At 36.2% G+C, this 14,649-nt stretch overlaps 1 protein-coding gene across 2 annotated transcripts; it reads right to left on the reverse strand.

Moving 5' to 3' along the window:
• Positions 1-734: 734 nt before the first annotated feature.
• On the reverse strand, positions 735-12,980 carry LOC125649008 (kanadaptin-like). 2 transcript variants are annotated; one of them, XM_048876140.2, is made up of 12 exons: positions 12,235-12,980; positions 8,340-8,517; positions 6,662-6,769; positions 6,223-6,286; positions 5,966-6,108; positions 4,878-5,038; positions 4,435-4,504; positions 4,040-4,229; positions 3,719-3,806; positions 3,100-3,459; positions 2,203-2,278; positions 735-824 (listed from the first exon to the last, which is right to left on the reverse strand). In XM_048876140.2, exons 1-12 carry the CDS (start codon positions 12,958-12,960, stop codon positions 775-777), a joined length of 2,214 nt encoding a protein of 737 aa, XP_048732097.1. In that variant the 5' UTR covers positions 12,961-12,980; the 3' UTR covers positions 735-774. The 2 variants fall into 2 exon arrangements, with proteins under 2 accessions (XP_048732097.1, XP_048732096.1); XM_048876139.2 differs by having other exon boundaries at positions 3,100-3,471.
• Between the last annotated feature and the right edge of the window lie 1,669 nt (positions 12,981-14,649).

A 14,649-nucleotide genomic window follows, 5' to 3' on the forward strand; every position in this document is an offset into this window, starting at 1 on the left:
CAAATGTCAAGGTCAAAAGGTTTAGTACCAACGGAAAGGTCTTCCCACAAGGAACACTCATGTGAAATATCAAAGCTCTACCACTTACTGTTCAAAAGTTATAATCAAGGTTAAAATTTTCAAAAAGTAGATCAAACTCCAAGGTCAAGGTACAGGGTCAAAACAGTTGGTACCCACGGAAAGGTCTCGTCATAAGGAATACTCATGTGAAATATCAAAGCTCCATCACTTACTGTTCAAAAGTTATTAGCAAGGTTAAAATTTTCAAAAAGTAGGTCAAACTCCAAGATCAAGGTCACAGGGTCAAAAATGTTGGTACCCACGGACAGGTCTTGTCACAAGGAATACTCATGTGAAATATCAAAGCTCTACCACTTACTGTTCAAAAGTTATTAGCAAGGTTAAAGTTTCAGACAGAATGACAGACAGGACAAAAACAATATGCCCCCCCCCCCCCGATCTTCGATCTCAGGGGGGGGGGGGGGGGGGCATAAAAACCCCGACATGAAAAACCAGTATTGAAATGTTTTTCAAAACCTTTTGAATGAAGTCGGACTGATTAGCCATGACAACCAGACATATTTATACCCATATCATTACAGAAATGCCCCAGATTCTCTTGGATAAATAGTGATGATTTATTTCTTCATAACAATTCCATAAATGTATGAATAAGAATTTTTAATTGTGCACCAGTTTTCCTCCAGTTTATATGATTTCATTTAAAGAAACAATAAATATTCATAATTTTTATTTTACAAAAACAATGTGACATTAGTAACCAAACTTTTCATTAAGATGCGTCTTTCCATCACCTGACTGGTCTGGAAAAGAAAAAAAAGCAAAGATTAAAAAGCAAAAAAAAAAAAAAACAACCAAAAACCCAAACAAGCAAAACAAGAGGCCCACGGGCCACATTGCTCACCTGGATCACCTTGTCCCATATTTAAAGATTTTCCCTAAATATTTGCACGTAAAACTTTTGATCCCCATCCTACCCCCCATGGCCATAAGTTTTACGAACTTGAATACAAACTGTGTCAGGAAGCTGCCATGTAAATTTGAACTTGTCTGGCCCAGCGGTTCTTGAGAAGATTTTTAAAGATTTTCCCTGTATATTCACATGTAAAACTTTAATCCCTAATGTGGCCCCAACCAACTCCCAGGGGCCATGATTTTAACAGACTTGAATCTACACTATGTCAGGAAGCTGCAATGTAAATTTTAACTTGTCTGACCCAGTGGTTCTTGACAAATTTTTTTTATATGACTCCAACCTACTTTTGCATTTCTTTAATCATATCCTCTTTGAAGGGGTCATGGCCCTTCATTTAAAAAAATTTGAATCCTCTTCACTCAAGGATGATTTGTACCAATTTTGATTGAAATTGGCCAGCTGGTTCTGGAGAAGTAGATTTATAGGATTTGTCATGTATTTTCGCTATTGTTTTCAAGATAAGTAGGACTACACTAAATCATATCAAAATCACATGTGTGTAGCGATATACGTGAGTGGATCAAAGGATCTAATTTTAATTACATTTGATATCAATTCAAACTTTTCTGGCCTAGTGGCTCTTAAGAAGATTTTTAAATGATCCCACCCTTTTTAAAATTATCTCTCCTTTGGAGGTAGCATGGTCCTTCATTTGAGTGAAGGCCTAAATTTTGCAGCCCTTCACCAGCAGTGGTGACATCTCCATATGAGTGAAATGTTCTCGAGAGGGACGTTAGGCAATATACAATATACATCATTTGAATAAAATTGATTCCCCTTCATCTATAAACGATAATTTGTGCCAAGTTTGATAGCAAATTGCCCAATGGTTCTTGAGAATAAGATTTTAAGTTTTTTCCCCAACTTTTGATTACCTCCACTTCAAACAGGGTGTGCACTTTGTTTAACAAACTTTAATTCTCTAAGTATGTGTTGTGGCAAGTTTGGATGAAATTGTCCCTGTTGTTCTGGAGGAGTCCAAAATGTTAAAAGTTAAATGTTAACAAATTGACTGACACCGGGCAAAAAATGATCAGAATATCTCACTTGAGCACTAGTCAATGTGAATTTATGCATTTTGTGTCACTGATTATCATTCCAGGTTTTAGTAAAATAAAAATACATGTATATCCAAATTCAGCATTGACACTAATTCATATAGCTTTTTTTTATTCATTGATCTCTTAAACAACACAGGAACTTACTGTTTGGCGGGACCCACACTGCGTAGTCTGGATCCTCCGTGTTGTAGGAAGGTCCCAGTTTTTCTACCTTTTTGACCTGCAAGAATTCAAATTGCATTATAGAAGAAAGGTCCTTTATTTAACATTACATCTTTACTGCAAGTGTAGAAGGCCAAAGTTTAGTTTAATCAGGTTATAAATTTGGGATGGCAATCGGTTACAGAATTGCAACACATTCTGACCGATGAATTGGTTAACTATATACATTTGCTTTGCTATCTCAAGTAAACCCAATCATATAAACAAATAAACTCTATTTCACAAAAATATATTATATGAATTTATCTAAATTTTGAGAAAAGAGAAAATAATAAAGCATTCAAATTGACCGAGATATTGAATACATACAACGAATAATTCATAGAGTTCACACCACATTGCCACTATCATCAGTACTGAATTCAAGGAATATAATTTGATCCACAACTGATGAGGAAAGACAACTTTGTCAGTATACCCTGTATCCCTAGTCAGGTGGGTTTGTAAGGGCATATTAAAACCCTGACTGTTATTATATGAATAATGTTGTGTGGAAATTTTTTTATCACTACTCAATAGCAATTTTGTATTCATTTGCTATAAAGGGGTGTTTAAACAGTAATCAACATGTGCCAAATTGACAAATTTTCAACTATAGAGCCTTCATTAACATCAAATGTAATGCTGTTCAGAGGTAAAAAAAAAATAATTCTGGAAATAAATCTTGAAATAAAACTTTTTCAAATAAATACACTTACTTATTATTTTTGGTCAACTATTATCATTGTTCCGACTGATTAACCAATTAACCAGTCAAAGTTTGCCATCCCTACTAAAAATGTATACTGCATTACATGCAAAGTATTCTCTTATTCATACCATGGGGAAAGGTTTCATTTTCCTCTGTTTCTCTGATTTTTTGTTCTCCTGTGCTGGTACAGTTTTAACATTGTTGTCTTCTCTTAATTCAGGAGGAGGCATGGCAGGACCCTTAACTAAAGGCACCGTTTTATCTTCTGATTTAGAAGTCTTATGAATACTTTTGCCACCCTCTGCAATTTTAGCTCTTTCACCCTTAGAGTTGCTATCATCCATCACACTTGTCCTGCTCTCTGCCCCAGGTGTCTTTGCTGGGGTATCCAAGGAACTGCTTGTTTCTGTGGTTTCCATGGCAGTTTCTATTTCCTCTTCCTCCTCCTCGACAATGTCATCGCTACTTTCAGGTTTCAAAGGCGGGGACTGCAAAAAGAACTGTAAAACTAACAAGCCTATGGGTTAGAAAATATTTAGCTTCAGTGCAGTGTTTCCCCTAAGATTTTTCACATCCATTTGCCTAATGATTTCACTTACTCAGACCTTAAGTTAGTGGTATAAACATCACATATATTTTTTTTTATATCACTGTTTTTCTTTAAAATCTTATGGACAACCTTGAATTGTACACATCAAAAGTTCACAGTTGTGAAATATCTGTTTTGAAAAAGCTCAGTACATGTACCTTCGACTCAGTTTTTCCCATCGGTTTCCTCAGTCTACCAAAGGTGAAAGGGGCTTTGTCCGTCTTTGCCTTTACTGAAGCACTGTTACTAAATACAAAGGAATCAAGTGAATAGTCTTTATATATGCATGTATGAACTTTTAAAATTGGAGAAAAGATGACAGACATAAGGTAGATTCTATTATTAGACAGAAAGCTCTGCACCTTGTGTACAGATTATTTAAAATAATGAAATGCCTTAGAGTGGTGCCAAACATATTACTATGCAATTGTCTTGAATTAATCATAAAATATTTGAGGCAGGAATGTGAATATGTGTGCCTTTTTAGTTCTGGCATGGCTGCAGGCTTGGCCACATTGATAATCTTCTGCAGCTTCTGTTCCTCTTTTTTCAGTTCTAGAAGTTGTCTCTTCAGCTTCATCTTCGTCTTGGTGTCCATGGCTCCAGACTTAATGGCTGACATGTAGGCATCCAGAGCATCCACTCCGTCATCTTGCATGGCCTCCATCTCTGAATTTATGTTGTAAAATGATTTTGTCAGGTTCAAGAATGAATTCCTTTCCAAAACTCTGATATTTATTTGCATAAAATACCAAACTCATAGGAACTATAAAACTTTTTTCTACTAGTATTTATGATTAACAATAATTTCTCTCATATATGTTTTTCACTATACATGTAAATCTTTCAAATATAGTACAATGTAGTTGGTTACCTTTCTTTGCCTGGGCTAGATTTTCTTCAATCTCCTTTATTTCTTTCTGTATGCTGCTAAATTTTTCCATCTGTAAAATTACATACACGAACACACACGTTTAGAAGCCTAAAATGATATCCCTGCCACATATTATACATTTACACACTTTTCTGAAAGAAATTAATTTGCCCATCAGACTACTCCAAAATTACAGAGAGGACTTATATACAGGCAATGCCTGCTGTCCAATCCTATTATGAATTATCATAATAAAATACTGTATAAATTAGACTACTCCAAAATTAAATATTACTATCCCGATTTAAAATGTGATAGCCTTGGGTATCAATCTAATGTGAACACCGAAAGAAAAGTGTTGGCTTCACTAGAACTAAAATCCGGAAACAATGCAGGTGCTCTACTGAGTTACCAAACAAATAAAGCCAATCACAGATTATTACCAAAGACTCATAAGTTTCCACTTGGTTGTTGAGTTTTCCAGCTTTCTGCATTCTCTGTTTTCGCTTCTTCTCTATGTCTCCTGTCCTATCCAGGAATATGTCTTCATCACTGTCATAGAAATCATCATCCTCCCAGTTCTTCTTCTTCCTCTTCCGACTTTCTGTTAAGGGTATAAAATATTCAGTTTGATGCAACAACTGAAAACTAGATTAACTGTCAAATCTGGACATACCCATCACAGGGTTCATCCAACGTGGAGAATATTCAAAACACAACATATTTGAATGTCATGTTCATACAAACATCTACAATCCCTGCATTGCATAGTTATGGACCAGACTATGGTTATAACTGACCTTGTCTTTAACAAAATGACCTTGGATCAAGACTATGACACACTGTATGGTCATAAGCAACCTTTGTGCAATAAATGAGTTTTTAATTATTATCAACTACAAAGTTATGGCTAGATGAAAATTCCATGCTTTTTCACCAGTGATCTTGACCTAATAATGTTGGGTCAAGGTCATGACTTACAACCTTGTCATTACAACCTGTGTGTCAGGTATGAGCTTCTAATTTTCTTCATTACAGGGTTATTGACTGGACAAGATTGAAATTTCAACACCCCCCCTCCCCCAGTATCCTTGGCCAAATAACTTGCAATGACAGATTAATGAAGAGGAGAAATTAGTATAAACTAAACTGCCATTTAGTAACCAGTTTACAATCAAATATTATCAAATTATTTCAAACTTTAGGTATGGTTTATTTACCACTATATATATATATACAAATAGGTGTGCTATTGACCAAACTGAGAATTCAAAGAAAATCATTTATTCTTAAAACTGCACTCAAGTCACTATGTATTCAATCGAAAAATAAACTATTAACTGGTTAATAAAAATTGAAAGACTTGACATTCATATGTTATATCATGAGTTACCGCCCTTAGTAGACACAGAATTTCCAACATGAATTAATGCCCTTAGTAGACACAGTATTCTTACCATGAGTGGCTGCCCTTAGTAGACACAGTATTTTTACCATGAGTGACTGCCCTTAGTAGACACAGTATTCTTACCATGAGTGGCTGCCCTTAGCAGACCCAGCCTGTCCACCATACGACAAGCCTCCAGAGCACACTGAATCACTGCTTCCTTCTTCTTTCCAGACACAATGGCCTCTGCCACCATCGGTTCTCCTGTGGAGGTGTCCACCGGTAACCTAAAAACCACAACAAATAACCAGGAGTTCTAGAATTAATCTCCGGAGACAATAAACATTACTCTGAAAATAAAAACAATTAACTAAAGGCTTTGTCTTTGTGTGCAGACTTACTCCACGGTGCATCTAAACTTCCCTGTACCATTCTCTTGGATATTATACTCTGGTTCTTCATATCCTGTAAAACAACAGTTGAAAGGCATGTATAGGTCAGTACATATTAAAACTTGCTATGGTATACAATTTAATTTTCTCTTAATAGGTTGACCCTATTTGGTCTTAAAGGTTGGTTGTATATTGTTTAATGTCCCACTCGAGAAATTTTCACTCATATTGCTGGTGCAGGGCTGCAAAATTTAGGCCTATGCTTGCCACTTAGGGCCTTTGAGCAGGGAGGGATCTTCATTGTGTCATACCTGCTGTGACACAGGGCCTCGGTTTTTGCGGTCTCATCGGAAGGACCATCCCGTTTAGTCACCTCTATGACAAGCATAGGCACACTAAGGACCTATCATAACCTCACGGAAAGCATAACTTCCATTGCTCCACATACCCTCTCTTTCAAAATATCCTTTCAATGCTTTTTTGGGATCATCTATGTATAGTTGTTCATTCTCAGGGTTGATGATGCTGTCACCTTCATCCTCTTCTGCATCTTCACCTGGAAATAATCACCAACTTATAAGAATTATTTCCTTACAGAGCATCAGTATCACTATACTATAAAGAATGCCTGGATCTCATGACAATGATCACGCTTTGCTGGAAACTAGAATATTTGTGTGTACACTTCCACACAGCATAACCAGTTTGTTCTCTATTCATTACAACTTGAATATTTTCTTTGCATTCTACATTCAATTAATCATAAAACCCCCTGGACATTTCTAAATATTTCTCAAGCATTCTTATAAAATAATTTCATATTACAGGACCAAGTATATTGGCCTATAAAGAGGAATAAGGGCCTACATCATTCCTGTCATTAAATTTGTCTACATCTTTCAAATTTCTTCCATTGTAATTGTAGAAAGTACAGTGGTGGATCCAAGATATCACACAAAAAGGTTGGGCTTAAGATCAATTTCTAAATTTCTTTCTAGATGTTGAATCAAAGAGGGAAGTCTTAAGATTAACTTTAATGTTTGTTTTTGAGCGTGAAAAAACATGGTTGAATTTAGGAAGAATAGTAGCTAACAAACTTGATTCCATAATCAAGATTCGTAAATGGACGGACAGATTAAACTGCTTGAAACACCATCAACTTAGATCATTACTCCCATGATACAATTCCTTAGTCTGTTCTGTGATGTGCTTGTTCAGTCTTTGACAATCTTGTAGTACAATACTGTAAATTCCTAAATATACGTGAGGAATTTATTATCGCATAATTTCGCAAGAAATGTCACTCGCGAAAAAATATTTCTCGCTTTTATTTTCATATAGCTAAAATAACTGCAAAAACACTTGATCAACAGGGCACTTGCGAATTTATTTTCTCACAATTTGACGTCCATGAGTAATAAGGAATCTAGAGTACTGCATATATCTATATCATTAATGTTAGAAACAAAATAAGTATTCATATTCATTGTTATGTAGTGACATTTTATGAAAAAAGGTATTTCTTGATGCAATGATTATTGAACAGGGTTACTGCATTACTCTCTAACAGGGATTACCTCCCTTAACACATTGGGTTTTTTTAAGATACTTATTAATAACATTTTAAAATTTTGATAACCTGATTTTAAATAACAATTTACATTTCTATACAGATGTACAAATTCACAAAGTTTGATGATTCTAGGACTCTTATCTGTATGAGCACAAAAAAGGGTTATGACATATATAGCCATATCATCTTAATTAGAGGTCACAGTGACCTTAATTTAAAGTGTGACACACCTTTTACCAAAGATGCATCAACTGACAAAGTTTGATAATTCTAAAGTAAATAATTGTCCAGGTACGAGTTGGGCAGGATTTTGCCATATTTGGCAATATCATCTTTAAAATCAAAGGTCACAATGACTCAGTTTAAAGTGCAGTCCACCCTCTAACCAAGATGTATCAGCTAAAAAAGTTTGATGATTCTAGGTCTCATAGTATTTACATGTAAGTTATGAGCCAAACATGAAGTGGGACAGACGGAGAGACACAATTGCCATACCATAATATGGCCATCTAGTGACAGGCATATAATAACTGGGTCAAGTTATGTACCATACCCATTCCCCAGGAACAGCCCCGTGCCTCCTCTTTGGCTTTCTGTTCCTGTATTTTCCTATCCTCCTCAGCCCGTTCTGCCTGCCTGAGAAACTCTGCCTCCCTTATTTGTTTTTCTCTCTGTTGTTTCATCTCCTCCACACTCAAATTTGACTCCTCTTCTCTATCTTCCTCTGGCCCCTGGAATTAAACATAATTTTTTACATTCAAGAAGGAGATTAGGTAGGTAGGTATTACATTCACCAACTTTTTTGTCTGTAATAAACTTTCACTGTTTCATTTCTCAGAGATGTGATATTGGCACTATCTGGCAGAGATAGTTTTTGTCCTGTCTGTCATTCTGTCTGAAACTTTAACCTTGCTAATAACTTTTCAACAGTAGCGCTAGAGCTTTGATGTTTCACATGAGTATTCCTTGTGACAAGACCTTTCCGTGGGTACCAAAATTTTTTACCCTTTGACCTTGGAGTTGACCTACTTTTTGAAAACTTTAACCTTGCTAATAACTTTTGAACAAGAAGTACTAGAGCTTTGATATTTCACATGAGTATTCCTTGTGACAAGACCTTTCCGTGGGTACTAAACCTTTTGACCTTGACATTTGATCTACTTTTAAAGAAATTGACATTGGTCATAACTTCTAAATGGTAAAAATTAGAGCTTTCATATTGCACGTGAGCATTTCTTGTGACAAGATCTTTCTACTGGTACCAAGATATTTGTCCTTGTGACATTGGCCATCTTTAGAATTGGCCATTATCGGGGACATTTGTGTTTCACAAACACATTTTGTTTTCAGATTGCTTTTTTACTAAAACTGCATTTTTGACTAAATAAAGGGAATTTGAAAGTTTTAAATTTCAAAATATTGTTGTACATATCCACTTTTCATCCATATCAAATTTCTCTGGTGTAGCATACCTACTTAACAGGGTTGTCACTAGAAATTATTGAAGACAAGTCCCAAACTCGTAGTTTTTAAGCAGCTTGAGTCCCATAAAAATCTGACAAGTCCCATGAAAATTTTATGTCAGAGTCCCATGAATATTTAATGAGTCTTTTTTATAAAAGACAATCTAAATGGAAGCAGTACAAAACAAATCAATTTTAAGATTTATTTTTAGTCATTTGCGACTTGGTCTCGGTTGACTAATATCCAATTTCCGAGATATCAGCTCTTTTGTGATGGAGGTACGTTCAGTATTCTGTTGAACGCTTTAGTGGGTACAAGATGTATACTTACAGTATAGACTGGCTATGTAAATAGGATAAAAGTTCTGAAAGCGTGAATTTTGTTTATATCAGCCGTTCGTATGCATTAAATTGACCATTTTAAGAATAATTTGTTTGAATTAGGCCATAAAATTTAATATGAAATTATCATTTATTTCCTCTGCTACACGAGTGATACTTTTATCAAAGAAAGATGGTGATTATCGATTTTTACTTAAGCTATTTTATCATCAAATACTCATAAACTCATTAAAATTGTGTGTCCATGCAATTCAAATGGTTGCATGACGTCTGGTAGTCATCCTTTAGGCAATATATGAATGCAGTGATCAGCATTTGTACCCACCGCGTGAATACGAGAACATATTTTACGCCTCACCGTGCACAAGAGTTCAACAAAGGGAACTAACTATTGAGCAACTCGGAAATACGCAATTTCTGAGTTGCCCAATAGTTCTTTCCCTGTGTGGAATTCTTACACACAGTGAGACGCAAAACATACTTTCATCCACACTCAGTGGGTACAAATGCTTATCTCTGCCTTCATCATATTGCCTAAAGGATGATTATCAGACATCATGCAACCACCCAAACTGCAAGGACACACAATAATAAAATAGCTCAAACAAAAATCAATAATTACCATTTTTCTTTGATTAAAATATCACTCATGCAAAAGAGGAAATAAAAAATAATTTCATATTTAATTTAATGGCCTAATTCAATCAAATATTATCCTTGATATGGTCAGTTTAATGTATACCAACAGCTGATATATAAACAAAATTTACACTTTCATTACTTTATCAGTATTTGCTAGTCTATAGTATATGTATACATCTTGTACCCACCGAAGCGTTCAACAGAACACTGAACGTACCTCCATCTCAGAAGAGCTGGTATCTCAGAAGTTGCGTATTGCCCACGCCAACAGTAGTACTTCCCCAAATCTCCTATCATCACAACAACCCTATTCAATATCAAACAACATTTTAATCAAACTATTATGATATTAAAATAGATGCATATTAGTTTTGTTTGCTGACGATCTGTAAAATGTACCAAAGTTTACAAACTACGGTACTTTCGATTCCAATAAAAATCAATATATGCACCCAGGGGTGCATGAGCCAAGTTGCATGGGATACATTGTAAAGTCAGGAATGATGTGGCATATTTGTAATTGTGAAGAACTAATTTCAGTTTACAACTTTTCGAGTTACTGTTCAGAAACCATATTTGTCTGAAGTTTTCAATCTATTTTCGGTCACTGTGACTGACCTTTTATCTCCAAAATCAATAGGGGCCTTGCTTTGCTGCTATCCAACATTATATCCAAGTTTCATTTGATTCAAATTAAAATATTTCTGAGTTATGCTCCGGAAACCAATTTCTTTTTAGAATTTTAAATCTATTTTCGGCCATTGTGACCTTGACCTTTAACCTATTTTCTCCAAAATCAATAGGGGTCTTCCTTACCTGGTACATAACAATATCTTTAAGTATCATTTGATTTGGATTTAAACTTTCTGAGTTATCATCCAGAAACCAAATATTTCTGAAATTTTCATTCTATATTCGGTCACTGTGACCTTGACCTTTGACCTTTTCCCCCCAAAATCAATAGGGGTCCTCCTTACCTGGTACCCAACAATATATCAAAGTTTTATTTGATTCAGATTTAACTTTCTGAGTTATCATCCGGAAACCAAATTTTTCTGAAATTTTCATTCTATTTTCGGTCACTGTGACCTTGACCTTTGACCATTTTTCTCCAAAATCAATAGGGGTCTTCCTTACCTGGTACCCAACAATATATCAAAGTTTCATTTGATTAGATTGTAAACTTTTTGAGTTATCATCCGGAAACCAATTGTTGATGCCCAACCGCACGCCCACCCGTATCACCAAACCAATAGCCGAGTTCAACTTTGTTGCAACTCGGCTAAAAATGGCTACCTGAAGACAAAGATTTATACTTAAATATAGATCCCGATTTGTAAAACAAATAAAGAAATAAGAATAAATAACTGCCAGAGGCAAAATGTTCTTCATTTTGCATCTTATTTAATTGTCTTTTGAATATTATATTCCAATTCGCACCCAAATGACTACCACTAAACAAATAAGTCGGATTGGGACACTGTAAACTCGGAGGTATTATTTCGGTTCACTAGAGCGTAATGTTTTACCTTGGTTTTTTCCTATTACGAGTTTTAATTAATACACAATATCAGGGCTTCTAAGTAAAATTATGATTTTTACTCGGAGTCCATGACGCATCCGCGGAACTCGCCATATCAGACAAACTTGATTCCCAAATGAATTTTCTGCATCTAGGATGCAGATTCTTGCGTTAGTGACACTGACAACCCTGTATAATAATCACATTTTCTACTGAAATAATCACTTGTCCAATCGGGCAAGTGTGTATTAGGTTTCACTTGACTGAACAGGGTTTTCACCTGCCTTGTGCAATCGGACAACCGTTAGCATCGATCTCTGTGGACGGACGGCGGACAACGGGTGATCAGAAAAGCTCACTTGAGCTATAAAATATCAGTTTGGACAATGAAATGTACTATCACTTCTGTTGCAATTATTGGTGGACAAAACCTGTTTTTAAAACCTTTGAGCTAAGTGGTTTGCAGTTGTAGTTCTCACCTGTAAAATATGTAACCTTGTACTCCCACCAAATTTCAGAACATGCCCAACCCTAATTCTATAGTACTTTTTGGGGTACACTTTGTTTTTGTTAATCCAGGTACCATGTGTACTGTCTAAGTCATACAGATACCATCCTTTCTCTCGCTCTTCACTGGTAGTTGTACAGAACTGCAACACAGCATGATGTCTTGACAGTGAGGGGTGTTCCATTGGAACGTCACAGCTTGGTAGTCTTCCAAATACAATGTAAGACTTGTCTAACTTTATGCTGTCAACAATGGTTCCATTTTTAAGCACTTCACATTTGTATTCATCCTCACAAATTCCACCCCAAGGCGGTTCTTTGTATGGAATGGCAATGCGGGATTGTTGTAGCTGTTCAGCAGGTGATAACTTACTGACTGCTTTTGAACAATTCTTTATAACAGATGTAGAAGGGTTTTCGTCTGTCAATATCTCTTCTTTCGCTTCTCTGATAGTTGATGATTTAGATGTACTATTCTCCTTTTCCCGTAAACAGTTCGTAGTACCGACGTCTTTCTCCTCACTTCGTTTGGGTTTTGCAAATGATGGCAAAGTCGGCATCTTGAAACTCACTGTAGACACCGTATTAGCTTCAATTTCGCATTTTTCAAAACTTTTATCATTATCTGGTATCGTGCAATCCATTTTTTCAGGCAAATCTTTTCCATTAGTGTTCATGTCTCTCTCTTTCGACTCCATGTTGATTATTTCACTTCCGGTTAGCCGCTTAATGTATTAAAGGTTTTAAGAGAAAATTCGTGTTTTCGCGTTATTTGGCTTTGAGAAAACTAAATATTGAACAAAATAAAATATGATATACCATTTATATGGGAAGAAATATGTTGAATGAATACTGCTAAAACATATATTATTTTTATAATGATGTATGCGGTATAATGACACTCGATACGCCTCCCGCGTTTGCCCCAGTTTGTTTTGTACCAAATACATATTCGCCCCAAGTGATTTCGTACCCGGTTGTTGAACAGTACCAAGCATCATTAGTATGCAGCATCTCGTTTGCGTGACAACCAAATGCCATCGATAGAAAATGATCCGAGATTTCTCGCACTTTTCATCCCGCTTTTGTATTTTAAAAGTATTACCAGGGGGACCCGGGGATTGCAGTTTAGGGGGCGCAACTGTATGAGGCAGGGGGTCAAGGGCGAAGCCCCCGGAAACTCCTGGATTTTACAGATTTTATAGGGCTTGAAATATATGTCTCCTATGTATACTTTTTATTATTTTCTGTCATTTTAATAAGGTACGTGATTTCAAATCAATTTTGAGGGGTTTTGGAAAAATAAAATAGCAGTTCTCCCAAAAAGGTAATTCAATAAATCAAAAGATTTTGTTATTTATTTCTCCGAGAGTGGAAGAAATTATTGCTTCTGTTATCATATACATTTTTCGAAAACCTTCAATTTGAAAATTTTAGACCGGCTGCGCCTCTCCCCCCTTAAATCCACCACTGATTACATGTATATGTACATCTATATGTATATATAGACGCAAAGCAGCTTTACGTCGTATACATGTATATTGTAGCGTACAGCCGATCGCCGGTGACCAGATAGCTCAGATGGTAGAGCTCCTGTCTAGAGATTACGGGGGGAGGGGGGGGGGGTTCGGGGGGGGGGGGGGTTGAATCCCGGTCTGATCCGTTGCATTTTCTCTCTTCCTGTTACATTTAGTGCCGTAGACCATAGACGTCTATGCGTAGACCAACTGTCTGCCAAGGTATTAAGATCCCGGGTTTATTGCTCATCTAGAGCGAAGACAATTTAAGGAGGGAGGAATGTAGCGGTCAGCCGGGTTCGATCACTAGTGACCATATAGCTTAGTTGGTAGAGCACCTGACTGGAGAATTCAAGGTGCCTGGGTTCGAATCTCGGTCGGCATGGTCCGTTGTATTTTCGCTGAGATTCGTCGAGGCTGGATATTTGGGCTGACGCCTCTTCGGAAGAAGCGTCAATCCAGATATCCAACCTCGACGAATCTCGCTGAGATTAGCAATGTATATGCTATTGCAATGGTACATGTATTGCATTACATCTAGTCATGTTCTAGTCTCCTTTTATTATTGCTTTCCCCCACACAAATATGTCCTTTGTATATTATATATATGTCTCTAATCATTAATTTTCTTTTTATGTTATTGCCCCTTGTGGATCATAACAATCATATCATGTACATGTATATTGTGACATGTTCCCGCGTTGGATCCGTCTTTGGGGAAAAAATATGTTTCAGTATTTTTTGCTCTAAAGACAAATCTATGTACATGTATACATGTGAATATTGTGTATTTGTATGTAGTATATCAACCGGTGGATTCTGAGTATGTCTTCCCGTTCTCTTTGTAATTTCTGCTTCCCTTGTTCATAA

The sequence above is a fragment of the Ostrea edulis genome, chromosome 5, assembly GCF_947568905.1.
Source record: "Ostrea edulis chromosome 5, xbOstEdul1.1, whole genome shotgun sequence".
NCBI classification, from domain to species: domain Eukaryota; kingdom Metazoa; phylum Mollusca; class Bivalvia; order Ostreida; family Ostreidae; genus Ostrea; species Ostrea edulis.

What these genes read in the sequence shown, in the direction of transcription:
- LOC125649008 (XM_048876139.2), bottom strand. Translation starts at nt 12,960, where the DNA reads ATGGAGTCGAAAGAGAGAGACATGAACACTAATGGAAAAGATTTGCCT. An exon ending in GCTAAGGGCAGCCACTCATG is followed by an intron (nt 5,039 to 5,965) that starts GTAAGAATACTG and finishes TACCCTTAACAG; the next exon opens with AAAGTCGGAAGAGGAAGAAG. An exon ending in TCTAGCCCAGGCAAAGAAAG is followed by an intron (nt 4,230 to 4,434) that starts GTAACCAACTAC and finishes ACATAAATTCAG; the next exon opens with AGATGGAGGCCATGCAAGAT.